The sequence below is a fragment of the Scyliorhinus torazame genome, chromosome 17, assembly GCF_047496885.1.
Source record: "Scyliorhinus torazame isolate Kashiwa2021f chromosome 17, sScyTor2.1, whole genome shotgun sequence".
Taxonomy (NCBI): Eukaryota; Metazoa; Chordata; class Chondrichthyes; order Carcharhiniformes; family Scyliorhinidae; genus Scyliorhinus; species Scyliorhinus torazame.
Genome location: NC_092723.1, coordinates 52,175,650 through 52,201,449, shown reverse-complemented (window position 1 = coordinate 52,201,449; position 25,800 = coordinate 52,175,650). Strand labels below are relative to the sequence as shown.

Sequence of the window (25,800 nt, the reverse complement as noted above, 5' to 3'; positions counted from 1 at the left end):
AACCTCAGTCCCCAGACACCTTCTTGGTTTTAGCTCAGCCCTGACATTTCATCCCACCCTGGATTGAGGTGGAAGCTCAAACGGAAATGCTGCCTGATCATTCGGCCCTTCAGCAGAACCTGCCCCAGCATGCATTTCACACTGGTGGCCTGTTAATTGTCCAGCTGACATGAAATTACATTCCAGGGCCGACCGTAAAAGCAGACGGGTCTCGTAAAATTCCTTCCAATTGGTCCCTTTAATGGGCTAAATTGCCTGCTTGATTGTCAGTGGGCACTCTTCCAGCTGTACCGCACGCTTGTTGACGGTAATATTGCATAATCGTGCAATAACATTGAGACGTGCGCCTTATGTCTTGTCACGCAATTTAATGCACTTTTGGGTGTGGAACACGCCCACCCGAGCAACATACGTTTGTAACCACTGTCTTGTATCTAACAGACCTGTGTGTTTCTGTGCCCCTAGCTTCAGAGCAAAGGTCATGTTCATCCTGCACTTACCTAATACATATTTTGTTAATAATGTTACAAGGCTGATACAATCAAGGGCGGGATTCTCCCGTACCTGGCAGGTCAGGGGGTCCCGGCGGGACAGAGTGGCATGAACCACTCTGGCGTCGGGCCGCCCCAAAGGTGAGGAATCCTCCGCAGCTTCAGGGGCTAGGCCTGCCCCGGAGTGGTTGGCGCCCCACCAGCTGGCGGGATAGGGGCCTGGCGCCTCGCTAACCGGCAGCAAAGGGCCTCCGCTGGCCGGCACGAGTCAGCGCATGCGCGGGAGCGCGTCATCCCCGCGCATGTGCATATGAAGTCACTTTCGCACCGGGAATGACGGATGATCACGGCCTCCGGTGCGGAAGGAATAGAGTGCCCCCACGGTACAGGCCCGCACCAGGTTCGGTGGGCCCTGACCGCGGTCCAGGCCACCGTGGGGGCACCTCCCGGGGCCAGATTCCCGCGACCCCCCATGAACCCCGCAGCCCGCCAGCGGCCACCATGTCCCGCCGGTAAGGGACCAATTCCAATTTACGTCGGCGGGACCGACATAGAACGGGCGGGACTTCGGTCCATCGCGGGCCGGAGTATCCGGACAGCCACGGGGCCCATTGAGTGGCGCTGGACCCCGCCATTCTCCGAGGCTGGCGGCGCGACTCACGCCACCCTGGTTTTTGGGGGGCGGGAGAATTGGGAGGACGGCGGGGGCGTGATTCACGCCGACCCCCGGCGATTCTCCCACCCGGCGGGGGGGGGTCGGAGTGAATCCCGCCCCAGATTCCAAAGTTTGCAGTTCCAGACTTCAGTAAAAACAAATTCAGCGGGATTATCCGACCCTGCCGGATCGGAGAGTCTCCAGGGGGGGGGGGGGGGTGGCACAAATCCTGCCCCACTGCTCCGACGCGGGATGCTGTCTTCTCCGTCGCCGGTTTTTAGGCGGGAGCGGGGTTCACGCCATGCTGGTCGGGGGCCGTTGGAAGCGCCCCCCCTGCAATTCTCTGGGCCCCGATGGGCCGAGCGGCCGTCCGTTCTTGGCCAGTTCCACCGGCGTGAGTTAGACATGGTCCCACACGGCGGGACCTGGCAGGTAAGTCGGCTGGGGCGGTCCTCGGGGGGGATACGGGGGGATCCGACCCCGGGGGGGCCCCCACGGTGGCCTCGCCATCGATCGAGGCCCACCAATCTGCGGGCGGGCCTGTGCCGTGGGGGCACTCCTTCCTTCCGCGCTGGCCCCTGTAGGGCTCCACCATGGCCGGTGCGGAGAAGACATCCCCCTGTGCATACGCCGTCCGGTCTGCGCATGTGCGGAACCACGCTGGCGGTTCCGCACATGCGCGAGATCACGCCGGCCCTTCAGCGCATGTGCGAACTCAGTCACGCAGTCCCTTCCGCACCGGTCGGAGCGACGCCAACCCCTCCGCCGTCCACCTAGCCCCCGGAAGTGTGGAGATTTCAGCACTTTCGGGGGTTGTTGATGCCGGAGTGGTTCGATGCAGTTTTCCCGCCAGCATGGGGACTTAGCACCCAGAAAGGAGAATCCCGGTCATTATGTTCTGCATCAAAAAGGGACTTTCCTCATACAGCGCCGCAGTAGCACAATTGGAAATGCACACTTAGATCATGGGTATGGGGAGAGAGCCACCCAAGTATTTTCCAAGGTTATTACCGCACTGTTAACATTGATTGTCATTTGCTGGAAGGGGAGGTGCTGGTGGGTGACGAGAAGGTGGATCCCCAAGTCAACAGTATAAAATGTCAGATGTTGTGTTTTAAAGGGGTGCATGCACAAACTACAGCGGTGAAGTTTACCATTTACCAATTGCTTTTTTGCAGGATATTTGAACACATTCCAGGAGATTCCAAAGGCCTAGAGAAGAAGGTGGGCTGTTCCTTTTTAGGGCGGAGCCACTGAGGTTAAAGCAGAAAAATGCTGGATCCTCAGGGTTGGGAAAGTCACTGGGCGCAATTCTCCACTCCCATGCCGGTTGGGAGAATCGCCTGGGCCGCCAGAATTTCCGGGGACACCGGTCTGACGCCCTCCCGCGATTCTCCCAAGCGGCGGGAACGGCCCGGTTGAGTTTCGCGGGCCGCAGGCCGGGGAATCGCCGGAGACACCCAAAATGGCGATTCTACGGCACCCCCGCTATTCTGAGGCCCGGATGGGCCGAGCGGCCAGGCTAAAACGGCGGGTTCCCCCCGGCGCCGTCCACACCTAGTCGCTGCAGTCGTGGGCAGTGCGTGAACGCTGGGGGGGGGGGGGGGGGGCGGCCTGTGAGGGGGCGAGGGGGGATCCTGCACCGGGCTTCACCTGGAATGTGGGGTAGCCCGCGATCGGTGCCCACCGATCGTCGGGCCGTCCTCTCTGAAGGAGGACCTCCTTCCTTCCGCGGTCCCGCAAGATCCGTCCCCCATCTTCTTGCGGGGCGGACTTAGAGAGGACGGCAACCACGCATGCGCGGGTTGGCACCGGCCAACCCGCGCATGCGCGGATGACGTCCGTTATGCAGCGCCGGCCGCATCATCTATGTGGCGCCGCTTTTACGCGGGCGACAAGGCCTGGCGCGTGTAGATGACGCGGCCCCCCTACTGGCCCATTGTCAGGGCCTGAATCGGTCGGGACCGGGGCCGTTCCGCGCCGTTGTGAACCTCAACGCCGTTCACGACGGCGCGGCCACTTCGGCGTTGGAGTGGAGAATCCCGCCCACTATTCTTTGAACAGAGATGTGTAGACTTTGTAAAGAGATATTGTCAAGACATTGGCCTGAATTTCTCTTTTTCAATAGCGGCTAAGCTAAGACGTTTGTTGCTATTGAGGAACTCAAAATCCATCATAGCGGTTGTGACATTATGCGTAATGTTTGGTACATTAAGAGTTAATGTGATACTATATTCTACCACCAGATGGAGCTGAGGAGTAGACTTACAAACGAATGCCTCTCAGACTTCTGGGAGAGTGGAAAGAGACTAGGAGCAGAGCAGAGAACAATTTAAGATATTGTGAATGAGAAAAGTGTTAGTATAATGTAAATTGTAGCTCAGTTAGAATATTGCTTGCTTTAGGAATAGTGATTGAACTGTATGATAAGTAGTGTAACACATATTAGCTTTGTTATTTGACTTAGCTTTTTGTGGTCTTTGTTTACACTACAAATCCATCCTGAGTGTAAGCAACACAAAGAACACCACAACGGCCATCAATAAGTGACCAAATTCCAGATAGATGGGCGCAAGAAACAATGAATAGCCATCAGCAGACTTCAAGTTTCTGATATCTCAGCCCGAATTCTCTGGCCATTAATGTCAGCGTGATTCTCTGGTCCCGCTGGCAGCGCACACCCTCCCTGGCATGGGTTGACTTTAATGGGAATTCCCATTGACACCAGCAAGAGCAGAGAATCCCACTGCCAGCAAATGGCACACTGCCTCCCGTTGCCGAGAAACACGTGGCTGGGAGGCCGGAGGATCCCACCCTCCATGAGTAGAAAACAACTGATATTCAAACATAAATGAGGGGTGTTTTGGGGTTTGAGATCAGATAGGTTATTTCATTAAAGCCCTAAGGAGGTCTTGTGGCACAGTGGCAGCATCGGTACCTCTGGACCAGAAGTTCTGGGTTTAGGGCCAACGTCACGATGTATTAGCCGTGGTAGGGGTGTTCATAATGCAGTTCAATAGGCTGATAGTCAGCATGGGAGTCCTTCCACTATTCCCCAAAGGGAAAAAAGTAAGTGTGTGAAGATATGCTAAAACAAAATGAAAAGCAGCCTGGTGAGAATGCCATAGATGTCCGTCTTACAACCCATCCTATTTTATCTTCCCTGAAGAATAAGAGCACCTGCTTTGTGTGGAGCTGCGACGTTTCAAAATAAACCCAGTGAATGCACTCTTCAAAAAAAAAAAATTTGTGAATGGATAAAAATGCCTGTGGGGGCAGGGTAACTCCTTTTTACATAGGGAGACATTGATAAGCCATTCTCAACATTAATAAAAAGCCTCCTCTATACATCCGCTCAAAAACAACCCTTGCATTATGACATACAGGGCTGGATTTTCCACTCCCCCAGCTCCGTGTTTCTCAGCGTCGTGCCATTCGCTGGCGGTAGGATTCTGTAGTCCCGCCACTTGTCAATGGGATTTCCCATTGAAGTCACCCCACACCGCTGTGAAACCCGCGGGTGCGCTGCCGGCGGAGAAAATGAATTGCAATAATCGGAGAATTCGGCAACATGATTCCAAAAACCAAGATAGTAGGCCAACAATCTTGAATTGTTCATTAATTAACAGTAAACATATGTTAACGCAAAATGGGAGAAGCTCAAGCTAAATGTTTGTAGATATTGGCCAGGATTTGCTGCCGCTGCCATGATAGGACCCACCGTGGGAAATTCGGCAGACGAACCCAAAGTCCATTGACTTTCAGCAGGACCAGAAGATCCTGGCTGCGGGTGGGACCAGAATATCCTGGCCACTGCATTATTTTTCTATTCACTGACCTTTCAAAGTTACAGCGAAGCTCGTGGATTCTTTCCCCATATATCTATAGGGCAGCATGTCTGGTGCATCAGTTCCAAATACTCGTTTGACATGATCGACACTATAGCTGCAGATGGCATCTGTGCTCAATCCAAGACATGAAACTGGATCCACCTTTGTAATGTAGTCCTAGGAGAAAAGTACAGCTTGGTAAGTTGGTGACACGTTTTACCGAATATTTGTTTACATTTTGTAAAATTTCATCTATGTTGCTGTATATAGTAATTATAGTTATATATAATATAAACAAAAATAGAGCACTAATTTTATTTATTTTTAAAAATTTCCTGTCCAATGGGAGTGATCCAACGGCCACGTCACGCCCAACTCGGGGCGCGACCGATAAATCCGGGACAGGCCTCTCGCGAGATTTACTCAACTTGCCACGCCTCGTGAGATCAAACGGGATCTCGTAAGGCAAATCCCACCCACAATGGGCGAGAACCAAATCAGGCAATTAGCACACTGAAGTGTTGCAGTAAGCATAACTTTAAGATGCACTCGCTAGATTTACCCAAGGCGTAGGATTTAACCCCTGTGCCTCGCCGACTCCGAGCGTCAGCTGGTTAGAACTGGTGTTCACAAACGGGGACCAGGCAAATCGGGACTTGGTGGGGTGGGGCGGCTGCCTCGGAGTGACCGGGGGCCCCTGCGTGCTCGGGCTCTGGATAAGGTGGCATACCCAATGCCTGCTGGACACCATAGCAGTGCCATACTGGCACGCTGCAGTGTCATCTGGATGCCACCCTGGCACTGCCAGGGTACTCAGGTGTCACTACCAGGGTGCCTGGTTGACAGTGCCAAGGTGGCATTTTGCCTGTGCTGGGGATTGGGCCTGGGGGTGCCCTGCCCTGGTGAGGTGGGGGAGGGGTGGCTCCAGGACTCTGTTAATTGTGAGTTGAGGGGTTTCGGAGCAGGCCGTTCCTTGCCGAGGCCCTGAAATGAAGCAGAGTCTCGTTCGATAGCATGGTCTTTCTCGACGCAGCGAGCGCTGAAAAACGCCCGGCTAAACGCACTCAACATGGAACTTTGTTTCATTTCTGTTAAATCGCGCCCAATGTGTACACATTTGCTTGGTTCTTCATCTGTCTCATTTCATGCATTTCATTCATTTTTGTAAAACAAAATCAATCACTTTTAAAGGAAGTGCAGGAACAGAGAGACCTGGGGATGTACTTACACAAAACGTTGAAAGCGGCAGGACAAGGCTAGTAAATATGTAACATCATTTAACAGCACTCCACAAATATTAAATTACATTTTTAGGGCAAATGATGTCGTTCATCAAATTTTACGAATTACATCACTGGTAATAACCCAATTACACCTGACTAAATAAGGCGTATCCTTTTTATGGGGTGTCCAACAGCAATGGGGGAATGGGAAAGCTGAAATACTCACTGATTTGTGGCTTCTGGTTCTAGGAGTGTCCACAATATACAAATCACACCTGGGCAACTCTCTTAAATTTATTTATGGAATTAAGTTTTCTACTTTGTCAGGATGAGTGCTCCAGATCCCGACAGGACCTGAGTGACAGACAGCAATGTTCGGATTCCCATGCTAATCTGCGCACGTCAAACAACTGAACATTGCAGGCAGATTGCGAGAGGTAATGATGCAAATTTTGGCAACTTTCCATCGAATGCCCCACGCTTCCACCACAATCCTTACAAAATCCATCCCATTCTTTATAAAAATGGGCAGCTGTGTCACATTCCGTGCTAATGATGGAAATGTGTCACTTTTTATGCTCAAGGAATGCTTTACATCCCTAATATCCAGCTCTGCTCTAGTTAGCAAAAGGGAGGGAGGGGTTAAATATAAAAGTATTGGATCAATTGGTGTGGAATTTTTCCCTTCAAGCTCCTATCTTCTATATATGTATGTATGTAAATTCCCTCCTTTTCGGTTACAGTATGCTGCAAAAACCCCTCTCTGTAGGTGGATCATTTTACAAAGGAGGCAGGCTCTCCGAAAAAACGCAAAATATCCTGATTGTAGAAAATCATCCCGAATCAGAGCAATATTCTTGAAACCAGTATGGTTTGTGCCAATGGCACAACAGGATAATTAGCACAGAGGTGGGGGTAGATCTTTCAGCACAGATTATACATCTTTGAAGTGCCTTGCCACATGATATGGAATATATTTATAGCCTTGCTGAGATATGGGGCACGATCTAATGAAAACAAAAGTGTCCGTTCTGGGGGGGATTAGAGGAGTCATTCCTGGCTCGATCAAACGGAATATCTCAGCGGGGAACGCCACGCCAAGGCCGCGTTTCATGCATTTCCTGCACTGAGGAGCTCCATGTTCCAATTAAGGGGCAATTTACCATGGCCAATCCACCTACCCTGTACATCTTTGGGTTGTGGGCGAAACCCACGCAAACACGGAGAGAACGTGCAAACTCCACATGGACAGTGATCCAGAGCCGGGATCAAACCTGGGACCTCGATGCCGTGAAGCAGCAATACTAATCACTGTGCCACCGTGCTGCCTCTCCCTGTTGTTAGACTTCTTTTGGCAAGTCATGTTGCAGCTTGGCATGTCCTGTTGCAGCTGTATAGAACCTTAGTTAGGCCACACTTGGATATGGTGTTCAATTCTGGTTGCCACACTACCAGAAGGATATGGAGGTTTTAGAGAAGTTGCAGAAGAGATTTACCAGGGTGTTGTCTGGCATGGAGGGCATTAGCTATGACGAGAGGTTGAATAAACTCGGTTTGTTCTCACTGGAACGACGGAGGTTGAGGGGCAACCTGATGGAGGTCTACAAAATTATGAGGGGCATAGACAGAGTGGATAGTCAGAGGGGTCAATTACTAGGGGGCATAGGTTTAAGGTGCGAGGGGCAAGGTTTAGAGGAGATGTACGAGGCAAGTTTTTTTTACACAGAGGGTAGTGGGTGCCTGGAGCTCGCTGCCGGAGGAGGTGGTGGAAGAAGGGCCGATAGTGCCATTTAAGGGGCATCTTGACAAATACATGAATAGGATGGGAATAGAGGGATACGGACCCCGGGAGCGTAGAAGATTTTAGTTTAGGTGGGCAGCATGGTCGGCGCAGGCTTGGAGAGCCGAAGGGCCTGTTCCTGTGCTGTACTTTTCTTTGTTCTTTGTTCTTACGGTGCCCACCCCAGTCCAACGCTGGTATCTCCATATCATAATCCCATACAGCAACTTGTGTCTAACTTTGTCACCAAACCAGTTCCATTACAAGCATTGGGGTACATAATTAAATTTCAGAGCCGTTTAAGTGGAATTGGGGTGGGGAGGAGGGTGCATACTGAAGAAAGGTTACAAGCTTATTTTGAGTGCATTTCTTCGAGGGAAGAAACTGGAAAAAGAATGTTCCTCCGTGACCTCAGAATCAACTGGAGAAAATAGACTGGTGGGGGGTGATGGATAAATTGTCCCATGTCGCACCCATGCTGTGAGGTAAAATTGGGTTTTGGGGGTGCATTTTGAGCAGCAGTCTCCTAGGCTTGATTTCACCCATGGAGCTGGCTTGCTGCCAAATTGAAAATGGCAACTTCCAAGTGTTATTTTGCTTTGAATATACTAAACTGAGTTCAAGCAGCAATCTTTTGGGTACATTTCTGGTTTTCCACATCTCCTGTTGCTACTATAGCTGTAAAGTGGTTGCGGAGGCTGCTGAGAAAAAGGTACGTCATTTATTTTTAAATAAACACACGCTGCATTGCCAGCCTGGGCCAACAGCCCTCCTGCTATTGTTCTCTCCTCCCAGCACCTGCCTCTGTGAGCCAGCCTTGGCATCTAACTTGGTTGATTCTGAGAAGGCGCTGGCAGGAGCCTTAATTAGCATCTGCACCTCGTCGGTTTTATGTAAATGAACACTTCATCGGTTGCACCAATTTTTGTCAGGATCCAAGGCAGGGAGGTAATCACATAGGACAACAAAACAAACATACCTTAAATAGTTGGCAGATAACTCCATCTAACATAGTCCACTCAGTTGTTCCATTTACTTTGGTAGAACCAATGAAAAATTCTTGCTGCTTTGTGGTCTGTTGGGACAGAGAGAAAAAAAATGTTGTACCTGGTAGTATAGAGTATATTGACAAATGCATTTGCTTTGTAAGTGGGGCTTAAATAGGTAGGGAACTAAAATTGGAAAATGTTTCCAATGCTCTGATTCATGAATTTCCCGACAGTTGAAAAATTGGTAATCAATTAAACAATGATCCCTGCGCATTTGGGTTGATTTACGAAACGGTATAATTCAGAGATAAACAATAACAGACCAAGCATGCCTATCATATTGTGGACTAAAGAAAAAGATGAGATTGCAAGCTAAGCTTTTCAATCAGCCAAACCATCATCAATTCTCAGATAGAGCAAGACTCAGGTCAATCCTATTTAGTTAAAATGTAGAAAGAAATTGATTGCTTTGTTGAAGAAAACACATATAGAGATAAATCTCATTTTTAGAAAATGTGTCAGGCCCAGTTCATTCCGTTAAAAAGGATTTTGCTTAAAACCAGTATTGCATAGTTCATCCTTAGATCTACTGTAAAATAATCAGTGAACAGCAATAGGTTCAAACAAAAAGGTTTGAATTTATTTCACAGTGCAGAGCCATACACAAAAACAAAGAAGAATCAGCAAACGACTGATTAAAATAATTTCCACGAGGGAACGTTTCAGCCAAATCAAATGAAAAAATAAACCAAAATACTCACCCCAAACCATTATTTACAACCCAATCACTTTCATTCGGCAAAACCAACATTTTGGGTAAATTAGTGTAATGTACATTTGGGATTCGCTTGGGCTGGAATTCTCTGGCCGCTTGCTGGTGGCGGGATTCTCTGGTCCCGCTGGCAGCACACCACCGCCTGTAGGTTTCCCGGCGGCAAACGGTGGCTTCAATGGGAATTCCCATCGACAGTGACGGGAACAGAGAATCCTGCCAGCAGTGAATGGGGCGCCACCTCTCGCTGCCGCTCAACACATGACTGGGAGGCCGGAGAATCCTGCCTCTGTATTTTTGTGTTCAAACTGATATTTTCACCTCAAACTATTTTTTTCTTTTTGTTTTACTCATTTACAGGCTGTGGGCATCACTGGTTGCAGTACCGGAAGAGACTGTCCCGAGGGATGGTGAAACATCTGTGCGATGATGCAAAAGTTGTCACCACATGAACTAGGAGGTCACCCATTGCCTGTGGCTTTTAATGCTACTGCCACTCTGAACTTCTATGCCATTGGCTCATTTCAGGTCAGCAACAAGTGCAGAAGTGAGATCAAAGATGTGCTATTCGTGAGGGCCCCACAAAAATATCAACTTGGACCTGGACCAGGTGAGCCAGGATGCCAGAGCCATGGGCTTCGCCCGCTTAGGAGGTATGCCCCAGGTGCAGGATGTCATTGACTGCACTCATGTGCTCTGTGGTCTCCATGGTGGCAGAGGGTGCCGTTTATGAACCGCAAGGGATACCACTCCCTCAATGTCCCTATTGTCTGTGATCACGTAAAGCGAATCATGCAGGTTGCTGCCTGTTTCCCGGGGAGCGGCATGGTAGTTACAACTTGCAGTGCTTGCAGATCCCAGCTGGCTTTGTGAGAGAGCAGTGGCTGGAAGGACAGCTCCTCGGGGACAAAGGGTACCGCCTCAGGAGGTGGCTGATGATGCCAGTGTGGAGGCCACAAACACCCGCTGAGACTCACCACAACAAGAGTCATGCTGAAGATGCAGTTCTGGTGCTTGGACTAGTCTGGGGGAGCCTTCCAATTCAGTCCCTAGAGGGTGTCCTGTTTCACTGTGGTCTGCTGTGCTCTCTGCACAACCTGGCATTGCAGCAGAGTGAGTAGCTGGACCAGGAGGAGATGAAGGTGCTCCACATTTCCTCGGATGAGGAGGAGGTCGAGGAAGGTGGTAAGGGTCAACATGGGGAGGAGGAGGAGGAAGGACCTCGGGCGATGGCCAGGGTCCGCCTGGGGCACAGAGCTAGGGATGCCCTCACAGCATCTTGGTTTGGGGATGACCAGGTCTAGGGAGTCAAGAGCTCTCCCACCATGGGGGTCTAACAACAAATCACTAATGTGGTACCTGCAGGAGGTCCTTGTGATGGTGCCTACATTCATAGGCAGGGTGCTAAAGCAATTGGCCACACAATGCAGGTGAATGATAATGACTTGTATTGAGGACAGAGCAATGCTCCTCTCATCCTCAGCGACATGTCTGCTTCCTGCCTGACAGATAGCTCAGTGCGTCCTGCCAATGAGCTGGCTTATCATTGGGTTCAGAGATGCTGGATGACAAATCTCAGCTACTACTGCACCCCCCCCCCCTCCCCCCCAAGGTCAGGGGTCCTGCTGATTGTCTCCACATTATGTATGAGGTGGGCAGGCTCTCAACACTTTGTCAGCCCAAAGGTAGCCTGGTAGCACAGTGGTTAGCACTGTTGCATCATGGCCCCGAGGACCCAGGTTCAATACCGGCCCCGGGTCACTGTCCATGTGGAGTTTGCATATTCTCCACGTGTCTGCTTGGGTCTCACCCCCACAACTCAAAGAAATGCAGGGTAGGTGGATTAGCCACGCTAAATTACCCCTTAATTGGAAAAAACCCACTGTCAGCTCGTGGAATTCCCATCAATAGAGAAAAGTGGCAGATATGAGAGGCATGAGCATTGATGTTGTGTGGGGGGGGATATATTATCTTCCATAGGGGTTGGGGAGTGGGGCTGGTGGGCCCATGCCAGCAGTGGCACAGGGCTAAATCGCTGGCTTTGAAAGCAGACCAAGGCAGGCCAGCAGCACGGTTCAATTGCCGTACCAGCCTCCCCGAACAGGTGCCGGAATGTGGCGACTAGGGGCTTTTCACAGTAACTTCATTGAAGCCTACTTGTGACAATAAGCGATTTTCATTTCATTTCATTTTCATCTTTAATGTGTAGTCACTGTGGGAGGTGTGAGAGACATAACACTGCCATTCTCAGGAATGAAGTACCGAGCGTGCTCGGAGATTTGCAGAGCATGGTGTGATGAATGTAGGAGTTTCATGTATGTTGCATTATAGGTATTTGATGCAGTAACAGTAAAATGCCCACGTTAGAGTGTGTTTGACTGCTGCAGTAGTGTTTTTAAATATTTCTGGTTTGAAAGGTTGGGAGCCAAATAAAAGCTCATTTGGTGTTTTTTGCTCAATTAAATTTTCAATTTTAATTTGTGGCCGAATATGTAAATGTCACAAGGGTAAATTTAAGCAAGATGAATCAAAGTACATCCATAATAATTAGGGACTAAAGAATATGGTGGAGCCAAAAATGCCCGTGCAGCAAAATCACTAAAAGCTAATGCACTGGTACAAAAAGTAATCATAAAAGATAATGGAAGATCTGTCTGGAGTACCTGTTCAGTTTTGCGCACTGTGCCTCAGGAAATATGTTTCGGCCTTAGAAAGTAGATTTATCAGAATTATTTCAGGAATTAAAAGGATTAAATTATGAGGAGAGGCTGTACAAATTTGGCTTACACGGTCTCTGAACATGGTCCCTTTTTAATATTTTCTCACAGCGCACCATCTCCATTATTCCCACCAGCAAACTTGGCTCCTTGCTGTAACAACTGTCCGATTAGCTTCCCCAGGTAGATGCCTGTAATTGCAGCCAATGACTCCACCACAGAGCTAAGAGACATCAACCTCATCCTTGCAATAAAAGGGATGAGTGATCACTGTATTAAACAGTTCAGTCCTGCAATTCAGGCACTTTTAAGACCAGTGATGCAGAGACAGCCAATCACTGCAGTGGATTTAATTCTACAAATTGCTGTTTTCTATCTAGCTGGGGACACTAATTCTTGACAGGGGAGCTCTTTTGCCAGCTATGGCCAGGCCTGATGGGGAAGGTCAGCCTCCTGTTCAGCTCATGTACTGCCAACTAATCTTGTTCACAGAAGGCCCAGAGTCTGAAACAAATAAACAATTCTGCCATCCCCAATTTGAATTGGTCTCCCATTGTACAGAAAAATCCTTTCAGATAATGGAGAATCAAAGAATGATGAATCAAGGTTCTACTGTAAATAACACTAAGAAAATTGAGATGGGGGCAATGAGTTCTTTTTGGTCCACTCTTCTTTTTCTGCCCTCCTCCTTATGTAACGATACTAACTCTTGGTTAGGATACAGTTTCCCAGACACCAACTATTATGCACTTTTTCAATCAAGTAACAATACTTTATGTGGAAGTTAAGTCAGATGAGTACATTTTCCCAGTATTTACACACCACCAGCATGCACTGAAGTATTGGCAGGATAATTTTCTGACATGTACTGGTGGAGAGTTTTGAAAAACAGTTTGGGCCAAAGAGTCACAACCGTTGATCCTGGTTCTGTCCTCGTGTTACATCAATTTGTGTGCCTTGGAGGTAGCAGTAGGGAGCATGAACGCTAACTCAGTTTCTTAACCGGGGTACAGAGGTCAAATAATAGTGCTCACATTGCGACCTGTAATGCATTCAATTACTTCAGCACATAACCAAAGACCATCCTGTCTCTTGGGCTGGATTATACGCTGACGGTTACAGTCCTTTAATTAGTATGAGGCGGGTCATGCAGCCGTCTCCAGGAGGAGATCCCACCTCAAAGAGCTCCCGGCCAATTGGAAGCTGGCAGCCCTGCACATTGGTAATGCCAAGCAAGAGTAGTGGCCACTCTTGGTACTGCAGGTAGGTCAAGGATTTGGAATTCAGCAATGGACATGGATATTCAGATGCGTCGCGGACCTCATTGAAGCCAGACTGAGAGGTAGGGTTAAATATGCTGGGCTATGTGGTGGGCACAGGTCTCTCCCACAGTTAAATTAGAGCAGTGGCAAGATGAGTCCCTTACCTGATTATTTATCACCCATTTCAAGAGGGCTATGAGTGGGCAACCCACCTTAAGCCTCCTGGATGCATGTAAAAGCGTGGTGGGGTTAGGGGTGGTGGTGAGTGGACCAGCAGTGGGCACACGGCCAATGACACAGCGCCCTCATTTACGGGTCCACCTCCCTGTCTTCCAGTCTGCAGGTGGCCGTGAAATTCAACCCCACGACCCAGCTAGTCATGATCTTGGCCTGGGAAACCCTTGTAATTTCTGTTCATTATATAGCAGATCTCAAACTATGCCTATATTAATATGCATCTTACTTCGTTGCAAATCTGCTCCTCAGTCAGAAGGACCACAATTCGAACATTTCTTTCTTCCTTGAGGGAGGAACTCGTCACTCCATCCATCGGGGATACATCTGAATCAGAAAGAGAAACTGATATTAATACGACAAAACTGAATTTAACAAGGGGGACCAAAGCTTTACCTTCATTTTCATGCAACACCGGTTATGTATCTGTTCAAAATGTAGGGATAAGAAAACATTTGTGCTGTAGAAATGACAAAACTACTAAAAGACAGAAGAAATACATTTCTTAAAGTGGACTTTAATTGCCTGCAACTGACTACATATCATTAAAAAATCTCAAATTCCATTACTACTTAGGATGGAATATGCGCCGGGTTTTATTTAAGATCGAATATTCTGGTTATTTTAAACAGTAAAATATAATTTCTGCTGCAGTACTGACATGAGGGAGCAAACATAAATTGTAGGGTAAAGTTCACAACAAAAAATAGGTCGGGTCAAATCTTTTTTGTCCAATTTAAACTGCCGCAAACTCGTCAGTGAGCTTAAGTGAGCATTTATTGTTCCATAATGTATTGTGTGACAATGGGGGTGAAATGTTTTGCTGTTTAAACTACAGAACAGTAGATTTGCAAACAAAGTGAATTATACATCCGCAACTATTTCATCTCCTAAAATCAAAATAAGAAAATATTTCACTCCTTCTGTTACGAAATGTAAATTTTACACACACATGCACATTCAGTTCCAGGAAAGGCTGGGTTGTTTGGCTTTGCATTGTTGCCCCTTTCACGTATTTAATAAGATAGAATTATGAATGCAAAAAACACAGCATAATGACTCGTTCATCAAAACCAGAATGTTACGGAGTAGTTGGCAAAAGTCATTGGTCATGGCACTAAAAGTATAATGTTTTTGGTGCCGCAAATAGCAGTGAGGCACACCAAGACATGCCAAATTTAAATGAAATGTCTTGGCTGTTTTGCAGAGGTGCAAATTTCCACCTGCACTGTATAATTATTTTGGACAGCACTCTATTCACTTATACCAACATATCTATCACAGTTTATTAATATTGTAAGAAACTGTGTATGTCAAATGTGGGCTATGATTAAATTCATAAAATAGAGTCACAGAATGTTAGAGCACAGGAATAATTGTTTAATTGGGGAGTCTGCGCTGGTCTTTTTCTTCATATGAGCTACATTGATAATCCCATTGTGTTACTCAGGACCCATCATTTTTACTGGGTACGTTAAGAGGTCTGTGTTTTTTCACAAATCAGCAATTACCATAAATTACTTTTGATACATGAAGTTAGAGATATTCCATGAAACGTTGCTGCATGAGGATTAACACAAATGCTAACTTTCATATCCAAAACATTTTCAGTTGTAAAAGTACTTCACAAAAATTAAGGGGCCTTATACTTTGTATAGTAAACACTTAAACATTCAGCAAGTTGTTGAATGACTGAAGTGGAAAAGGCAGAATTGCCCTTACAAATTAAATCCCAGAACAAGATTTGTTTTTGCTGCCTCAGCGGGAAAGATTACACAACCGTAAGAGAGCCTGCAAAATCACTCATCCATTCATTTAATTAGGAGTAAAATTAATCAGGTTTATATAGGTGGGCAATCTTTGCCACCTGTATTTCTCTCTATGCTCCAGCAAAGTAAGTTCAGAAAAGTGTTCATGATGATGCCATCTGGAGAAACAGGTGTCAAGCCCTCTGTTTCTGTTGGTACTGTTCCTAGATGGTCTCATTATGAATGCTTGGATGAGCTCCAAGTCTTACTGTGGATTAGTTCAACAGGGGCCCATTTTCACAGGCTGAAGTGTTTACTTTGATTGATTAACACCTTTATGGAGGTTAGAAGTTTTTCTTTCATTGATTTTTCAATGTCGATAGTTTTTTGGGGACAAGATTGAGAGGTGTGAAATAAGATAAGTAGGGTGGTAAGAGCAGCAATTTTTCTCAAAATAGATTTCTGTATTAAAACATATCTCTCAAAATATTCCTGAATCCAGACAATGGTGCTCCCCTGAGGTTCCATAAACCACATATCCATGAAAAGCTGGCCTGACTCCAGAAGTCTGTTTGGTTGGGGGGGCGGGGGGGGATTGCGATACCTAACCCCGCATTGGACGGGTCAGGTCAGCAGTGCCAGATGTGGGCTGGCTACCCTCACTCTTATACTGTGCTCTTGTTCATTGATTCTGTCATTACCTGAATTCATCTGTATCTGACATTTATTTGGACAAAATAGTCTCTTTATTGCTGTCAATATTATTCTTTTATGACCATTTCCTTCCCCTTTTGTTGTTGTTTTTTTAAAACATATTTTTAAAATGAATCTTTATTTGAAATTTCTCTTATTCTTTTAATTGTAATCCACTAATGATCTGAGAATGGCAAAACCTGAAAACAAGGTGCAGCTGAGAAGGTCTGGATCTTACCACTGGACACGTTTGCCTGTTGTTTAGAATCTGCTTTACGAGGGAGTTCTCCAAAGGCATAACCTGGGGGCTATGTTAAATGCCGTGAGTATATGGGTTGAACGGTCTCCTTTCCAACAGCATTAAAAAAGATTCAATAACAAGTTAATGTAGTGCCAGGAGACCCAACTTCCATGTGCAGTTTTAAATGTGACTGGACTGGGGTTATATTCCACCTGTGTTAAAACAACTTGAAACCACTTGGATTTATTAGGCCCATGAAGTGTTGGGTACTCTGCTACACAGACGAACCAACACGGTTGCGAATGGTACAACGCAGTTTTATTTCAAACATCTATTTACACTGGTAAACAGTTTACTGAGGTTCGATCATGCCCCTTGATTCTATGGACCTATTCCTAATTCTATCGTGTAGTGGCACTCAGCATATGGTGGATGTCTGAGTGGCTTGTAATGAGCTCCGTGCCCTGAACCGTCTCCTGCTCGAGTGCCCAGAAAGTGTTGTGGTCCCTGTTTTGTACTGTGTATGCTCTTGCCTGTTATTGGCTGCCGTGTTGTGTGTGTTGATTGCTCCGTTGAACTGTCCATCAGTATGTATGTATGTGCTATGATGTTTACCTGAATATCATGACATCCCCTCTTTTTTTACAAGAACACGTGCCTACGTGGTCATAAATAGAGATGTGTACTGAGTGTAGCTAAATGTGTGTGTGTGCAATATTTACAGCATGTACATGGGGCTAAACTATATACAAGGGGCGATGTTGGGTGCGACATAACAACGAGGTTGTACCATAAACAAAGAACGGGGAAATGTTGAACGACAAAACAAATTCCTGTAACGATAAGAACAGAAACATATTAACACAGTGGTAGTATGAGTTCAATGTACAAGCAGTCTCATAAGTCCAGTCTAGTAGGTGGGCGACAAATTTGGGTTGACCGTTAGTGTGGCACACTATGCATCACCCGGATTGATCGTGTTAACTTGCACCAGCTGGTGGGTCCTGGCTGGAGACGTTCGGTTCCCATCAATGACCGCAACACGGAAGGCGTCCCGGTCATGTGTCACTGGTCTGGATATCGTCTAGGCACGACTCGTAGTAAGGAGGCTGAATGGTCCGCACGTCCCTGCTATGTTGTCGGAGTTGGGGAACATTGACATGTTGAGCTGTTCGACAGCAAGCAGCGTAGTGGCCCACCTTGCCACAGCGGAGGCATTGTCGGGTTCTGGCGGGACACTGCCATTTAAATGTGCGGCTCCACAGTTGCCGCACGTCGTGACGTCATGGCGTTCGTTGCGCCACTGCGAATGCGCAGTTCGGTCTTGCGTCGAGCGCGCCTGCCCATCACGTCCCTCAGTGTTGCCGTAGTTTTTTGTGTGCACAAGCGCGGGAGGCCTCGAAAAGCGCGCAAAATGGCCGCCCTCGTCCGGGCCGCGGGCCGGGAGGAACGCGATCGCCTGGACCCATTTGGCCTTGTAGGGCGCCTGCCTCGCCGATCCAGCCTTGTAGGATCGCCGCCAATTCGGCCGCCTGAAATTGGGTATAGCAGCTAGTCGCGTTATCGTGCAGGACACAGGCTTCGATTGCGGAGGCTAAGGTGAGGCCGTTTATTTTTAAGAGCTGCTGGCGTAGGGTGCCCGAGGTGACCCCAAAAACGATCTGGTCCCGAATCATGGAATCGGAGGTGGTGTCGTAACCGCAGGACTGCGCGAGGATGCGGAGATGCGTAAGGAATGACTGAAAGGGCTCATCCTTACCTTGCAGGCGCTGCTGGAAGAGATACCTCTCAAAACTCTTGTTGACCTCGACGTTGAAGTGTTGGTCAAGCTTGAGAAGGACCGTCTTGTATTTGGTCTTGTCCTCGCCTTCCGCGAACACCAGGGAGTTGTAGACATGGATGGCGTGTTGACCTGCCGTGGTGAGGAGGATGGCGATCTTTCTGGTGTCCGAAGCTCTTTCCTTTTCGTTGGCTTCCAGAAAGAACTGGAAGTGCTGTTTGAACAGCTTCCAATTAACACCGAGGTTTCCAGCGACTTGCAGCGGCTGCGGTGTGTTGACGGTGTCCATGGCGCAGGATGGCAGATTCCGGAGTATTTGTAGGTAGGTACCAAAGTCACACCTGGTACTATGAAGTGTTGGGTACTCTGCTACACAGACGAACCAACACGGTTGCAAATGGTACAACGCAGTTTTATTTCAAACATCTATTTACACTGGTAAACTGTTTACTGAGGTTCGATCATGACCCTTGATTCTGTGGACTTATTCCTAATTCTATTGTGTAGTGGTACTCAGCACATGGTGGATGTCTGAGTGGCTTGTAATGAGCTCTGTGCCCTGAGCCGTCTCCTGCTCGAGTGCCCAGGAAGTGTTGTGTTCCCTGTTTTGTACTGTGTATGCTCTTGCCTGTCGTGTTGAGTGTGTTGATTGGTCCGTTGATCTGTCCATCAGTATGTATGTATGTATGTATGTATGTGCTATGATGTTTACCTGAATATCATGACAGCCCAGAAGTCACATTGTGACATGACTCAACAGTTATACTGCCACGTTCACCTTAATGCGTACCAAAACCCCCTTGCATTAACATGAAAGTCGTAGTCAGGCTGGAATCCTCTGTTTCGTAAAGTCCAGCAGAATGTTGTTACAATTATCGTTTCTTTCTTTTCTCTCTTAACAAAATAGGTTTTCTTTGAATTTCTCCCATTTCAGGCCGTCTACCACCATGCAGTAATCAGGACCTGAAGATCTGCATGGTGAATCATCTAATTAGAATCATATAATTCCTGCACTGCAGCAGGAGGCCATTCAGCCCATCGAGTATGTACAAGCCCTCTGAAAGTGCTCTCCACTCAAGCCCACTTCCCAACCCTATCCCAATAACCCCTTAACCTAACGTACAGATCCCTGGACACTAAGGGGCAATTTAGCATGGCCAATCCACCTAACCTGCACATCTTTGGACTGTGGGAGGAAACCGGAGCACCCGCAGCAAACCCACGCAGACACAGGGAGAGCGTGCAAACTCCACACATACAGTCAACTAAGACCTGAATTGAAATCGGGTCCCTGGGGCTGTGAGGCAGCGGTGCTAACCACTGTGCCACCCTCCTTCCTTACAATTCCTAGCCTCTCAATGGTCACGCAACAGGAAGTAGAACAGAAGCAAACTCAGGGCAGCTGTAATGTTGGCTGTTCCCCTCGCTGTCTGAGAAATTGTCAAATGACACAATTCTCACATCAGATTCATTTTCTGGAAGTGCATTTATTGAGTTGCTAATTATTATATATTTTGGGCCATCATGAAATTTGATAAAGGACTATATAAATGCAACCTCTTTCACTTCTTTCTCTCTTCAACTGAGCTAACAAACATGACAAAGCTAAATTTATATGGACAGTAAAAGGGAAGATCTTACAAGATCCACACCCAGTAAGTGCACATGAGCGTCTAGGCAGTGATTATTCGAGAACTGGATGAGTTGGAATACATATCGCTGCACCTCAAAATAACTCAATGCATGAGTTACGATAAGCTGCTGTGGAAATATCTTTATGAAATTCTTAACTAAAGGGTAATCATGGGATAATAATGTTAAGTCAAGTGATTGAGCACGCAAATCCCATTAAGTTCCTCTCATCAGTCTGGTGTCACCTTTGAAGCAGATTGATTAACCAGGAATAAGTCAAATGGGAGACTGAATAGAAAGGAGCCAAAGAGAATTGCCAGTAAGAAGAGGCAGGGGGAAACAACAATGGCTGATTGCGGGGGGATAGACGTCAGCTTTCCAAGTTAAGCTCCCAGTAAAGCCAGAGGCAAAGATCATTGTGAAATCAGTTCTAGCAGTCTAATTAGCATTGGATTCAATGAAAATCTTCTTGTGGGGCAGTGAGTTTCAGTCTTTTCTGTTTTGTGTGTCAAAGCTCTTTTCAAGACAAACATATGAAAGTACAGCATAAAATATGCATTCGTCATTACCTTGGTCAACAGAATCTGTAAGGCTTAGACTGAATGAATGAGCTAAGGTGAGCCCTAATGATCGCCGAGGTGAGGAAGTGGCAGACGATAATGTTACAGCCTGTGGAGCTCCAGTACCTGTATCCGCTTTGAGACGGTCATTTTCAAATTTTAATGCCTCGATTTCCACCTATAAAAGGCAAGATTAATTTAATGAAGACATTTGCCTCTTATTTTGCATTGAGATTACAAGCAAGTCATAAAATGAAACACACAACTGCGCACCAAAGCCTCTGCTTCCGATTTCATTTGTACATGGTTTTTGATATTTGCACTACTTAACGAATTGAATATAATTCTTTGCAGAAAAAAGAAATCCATTTGAGCGCATATTGTATTTTCCAGAAAATATATTCATCCAGCTTTGTCCTCACTTAATCACCTCACAAAATCTAAGCTAGAGACTTAAATACTGTTTGGAAAATTTTGTAATGAAATGTTTCACAAATGAAAAATTACTTCAAACTTTGAGAAAACCACGGGTAGCTTTCCCCCTTTGCTTCTTGGGTGCTGGTACCACAAAGCAGAAAACCTGACCACTGTAAACCCTGTCTATAAATTCTGCTGAAAGGAATGGAAAGGGACTCAGGTAAGTTTTATAAAGGGCAGGCAATCCATTGCGCCAGATGGCCATCCAAATGGCAAAGACGGAAATCTACCCCCACTTTGTTAACTCTAATCACACTATTTAGTTGTGGTCACATAATTATGAACATGAAGATCTGTCTCAAACTGGTTAAATTCCACTTGAAGTGCCGATACATCCTCTGAAATGTTGGTTCACAAAATATATCAGAAGAAAAATAGCAGGAATAGAAGATTCCCACTGTCAGTTACACCATCACAATTTTTAAGGGTAAATGTCAATACACAGAGTATTCTGATTTCAAGCAGATCACTCGTTATTATACACAAAGAGAAAAAAATAACATCACACATTAGGCAGAAAATAAATTTCAAGGCAGCAGTAAAATCAATATAATCAACCATATTTCAGCTTCTTTCTTATTTAAAAAAAAATTATTTCACAGGAATATGGCATCGCTGGCAGGGCCAACATTTGCTGCTCATCCCTAATTGCCCTTGAGAAGGTGGTGGTGAGCTGCCTTCTGGAATTGCTGCAGTCCATCTGGTGCAGGTGCACCCACAGTTATGTTCTGTAGGCATTTCCAGGATTTTGACGCTGTGACAGTGAAGAAATGGCGATACAGTTCCAGTTCAGGACGGTGTGTGGCTTGCAGGTGGTGAAGTTCCCATGTGTCTGCTGCCCTTGTCCCTCCAGCTGATAGAAGTTATGGATTTGGAAGGTGCTGTCAAGTGAGCCTTGGTGAGACAGCAGTGCTAACCACTGCGCCATCGTGCTGCCCCAGCATACACACTTCTGACTTTATGATACAAGGAGGGGCATTGATGAAGCAGCCAAAGATGGTTGGGCAATTACACTATCCTTAGCGATGTCCTGAGTCTTAAACGACTGGCCTCATGCAACCACCTTCCTTTGTGCTAGGTATGACTCCACCCGATGGAGAGCTTTCCTTGGATTCCCGTTGATTTTAGTTATTCTAGGGTTCCTTGCTACAGTTAAATGCTTCCCTGGGACGGGATTCTCTGACCCCCCTGCCGGGTCGGAGAATCGCTGGGTGGTGGCGTGAATCCCGCCCCCGCCGGCTGCCGAATTCTCCGGTGCCGGAGATTTGGCGGGGGCGGGAATCGCGCCGCGCCGGTCGGCGGTCCCCCCCCGGCGATTCTCTGGCCCGCGATGGGCCAAAGTCCCGCACTTTCTATGCAGGTCCCACCAACGTAAATTGGAGTTGGTCCCTGACCGGCGGGACCTGGTGGTGCGGGCGGGCTCTGGCGTCCTCGGTGGGGGGGGGACGGGGACGGGGGGGGGGGGGACGCGGGGCGGTCTCGCCCAGGGGGTGCCCCTATGGTGGCCTGGCCCGCGATCGGGGCCCACCGATCCGCGGACGGGCCTGTGCCGTAGGGACACTCTATTCCTACACGAAGGTGAACCCCCTCCTGCGCATGCGTGGGGATGATGTCAGCAGCCGCTGACGCTCACACGCATGCGCGGACCCGCGCCGGAGTCCCTTCGGCCCCGGCTGGCGCGGCGCCAAAGGGCTTCCACGCCGGCCGGCGGAGCGGAAACCACTCCGGTGCTGGCCTAGCCCCTGAAGATGCGGAGGATTCCGCACCTTTGGGGCAGCCCGACGCCAGAGTGGTTCCCGCCACTCCACTGCGCCGTTTCTGCCCGCCCCGCCGCTTCCCGGAGAATCCCGCCCCTGATGTCAAGGGCAGTCACTCCCACCCCTGGAATTCAGTTATTTGGTCCGTGGTGAAACCAAGGCTGTAATCAGGTTAGGAGCCAGGTGGTCCTGGCAGAACGCAAGCTGAGTATCAGTGAGCAGGTTAGTGCTGAGTAAATGGCACTTTATAGCACAGCTATTGACAGCTGCCATCATTTTCCTGATGATCAAGTGTAGACTGATGGGACAGTGAATGACTGGGTTGGATTTGTCCTGCTTTTTGTGGACAGGACATACCTTGGCAATTTTCCACATTGCCATGTATTGTAGCTGTACTGGAACAGCTTGGCTAGGGACACAGCTAGTTCAAGAGCACAAGTCACCAGTACTACAACAGGAATGTTGTCAAGACCATTGGCCGCTTCGTTATCCAGAGCCTTTAGCTATTTCGTGATGTCAAGTGTAGTGACTCAAATTGGCTGAAGATTGGAATCTGTGATCATGCAGACCTGAGGAGGAGACCAAGATTATCCAATCGAAATGTTTGGCTGAAGATGGGTGCAAGTGCTTTAGCCTTGTCGTTTGCACTGGTGTGCTGTGTTCCCTATCATTGGAGCTGGGGGTATTTGTAGAATCTCCTTCTCCAGCTAGCTTGCTTGATTGTCCATCTTATTCAACATTATTCACAACTGGATATGGCAGCATTGCAGGACTTTGATCTGATCAGTTGGTTGTGGCTTCAATTAGCTCTGCCCATCACATACTGCATCCACTGCGGTTGTCCTGTGTTGTAGCTTTGACAGGTTGACACCTCATTTTAGGTATGTCTGGTGCTCTTCCTGCACTCTTTATTGAACCAGGTTGATTCCTTTGCTTGATGATAATGGTAGAGTGGGAGATATGCCATTCCATGAGGTTACAGATTGTAGTTGAATCCAATTCTCCTGTTGCTGATAACCCACAGTGCCTCAGGAATTCCCAGTTTTGAGTTGCTGGTTTGATTCAAAATATATCCCATTTAGGTAGTGTCACACAATATAATAGAGGGTGTGAGAATGGGATTTTGTCTTCACATGGACTGTGCGGTAGTCACTCCTACCTATGCACCCATGAAGCAGTGGTGTTCTGTTGGTGCAGCTGGTTACCTAAGAGATTGCATGGAAGCTTGAATGCATGTGGCAATCCAGGGTAGAGGAATACCACAAGGAGAGGGAAATCCTGGAGGTGGATCCTTGTTGATGAGGCCGTTGGTTTGGTGACGATTTCAAGACGTGTTCTTTGACAGTAGAGTTTGGAAACCCTCATGTGAAAGTCAGAGTTCCCGTAATGCCAGTTGGATCACAGTGTGACAAGCTTTGAGGGTGAATTGAGAAATCCATAGATGTTTTATTGGTCACTTGGTTTGAGAGTTTGGTGTGTCTGACCACATTTCACCTATTGGTTAACATTGACTGTGTACTCATTGAGAATAATAGAGTAGAGGATAAAGTTTGTAACTTGTATTATCCTTACAAATCTGTAAACGTATAGCCAGGGTAAAGGAGTAGTGCATTATAGTTAATCTTATCATATTTAATAAATATTCTATTCCTTTGTTACAAGTTCATTGGCAGCCCTGTCACTGTTCATCCATGAATCTAAACAAAAAATAAAAGTTAGGATCTATGAAGCTGTGCTCCCTCCTCGGATCTGATTTGTCCGGTAGCAACATCAGCTGGGATTGTAATACATTGAAGTCCTCCATTCCGAGTATATTCTGGCCCCTGCCATCATCGGTGGTTCCTCCAAATGGTGTTCAACATTAAGGAGTATTGATTCATCGACTGAGGGAGGATGGTAGCTGGTAATTAGCAGCAGGTTCCCTTGCCAACCTTAACTGTGTGGCCCATGATTTCATCGAGTCCGGAGTCAATGTTGAGGACTTTGAGGGCAACACCCTCCCGACTGTGTACCATTGTGCTGAAGCCTCTTTTAGGTCTCTTGTGCCGGTTAGTCAGGAAAAATCAGAGATGTTTAAGGTGGTGTCTGGGACATTAGCTGTGAGATATGATCTGGTGGGAATGACTAGCCTGTGGGACATCTCTCCCAATTATGGCACAAGTCCCCAGATGTGAGTAAGGGTGTTGGCACTATTAAAATAAGAAATACCATGGCTTATTATATTAATTCAATTGTGTTTTAAAATGTGATTGGATGTGTGGCCTTTATATTGTTACATTATTCAAAAAGAAATCGGAACTAATTGTTATGAGTTTGTACACCAAGGGTGCCACATTTACTGCAGTCAGGTGTCAAGCAATGGAATGTATCAGTCCACCAGCCAAATGGAGAGTTGTAAAAAATACATGCAATGAAGCTCCAACATTTTGAGCATACCTTTGGGAACAAGAAGACATAACATGGACATTGGAGTAATAATGTACACGAGTAACTGGATGTAACTTTGTGCCAACAATTTTCTGCACAGCAAGTTCTTGATTCCATCTGGACTGTCAAGTGCTGAGTGAAGGAAAGATGTTTCTTCATGGGAGGGAGCAAATCAATGGGTGATCCGGTCTTGGCAACTCTCGAAATACTCTCAGTAATCAGTTGGAAGAGACTGTGTGCATATGCCCAACCATTCTCTCACCTGAGAGGCTGTGTATAGTAGATGGAGGTCCAAAAACAGTTTTTTAATGTGAGATGAAGATAGTTGTTGTTTTGGATGGATTTTTCTATGAAGCACCCTTGAGCGTGTCATAATATGCACTCATGTTCATAATGAGATACAGAGAGGCAGTGATGGACACACACAGGAACCAATCACCACACAGAACAACCAATCACCAGGCAGGACACTACAGGGTACATTACCAGTATAAAACACACGAGGCAGGAAGGCTCGGCCTCTTCGCACTGG

General features: G+C 47.2%; 1 protein-coding gene across 8 annotated transcripts in view; it reads right to left on the bottom strand.

Moving 5' to 3' along the window:
* The window catches only part of LOC140393873 (neuron navigator 1-like), a 970,643-nt gene that overhangs the window by 39,070 nt on the left and 905,773 nt on the right, over positions 1–25,800 (bottom strand). For 7 of the 8 annotated variants that reach the window (XM_072480425.1, XM_072480424.1, XM_072480429.1 and 4 more), the window contains 4 exons: positions 20,617–20,785; positions 14,183–14,280; positions 8,959–9,054; positions 4,985–5,153 (listed from right to left, as the gene is read on the bottom strand). In XM_072480425.1, coding sequence (XP_072336526.1) covers positions 4,985–5,153; positions 8,959–9,054; positions 14,183–14,280; positions 20,617–20,785 — 532 coding nt within the window. The remainder of the gene's footprint in view (positions 1–4,984; positions 5,154–8,958; positions 9,055–14,182; positions 14,281–20,616; positions 20,786–25,800) is intronic. The other variant, XM_072480430.1, reaches the window with a different exon arrangement.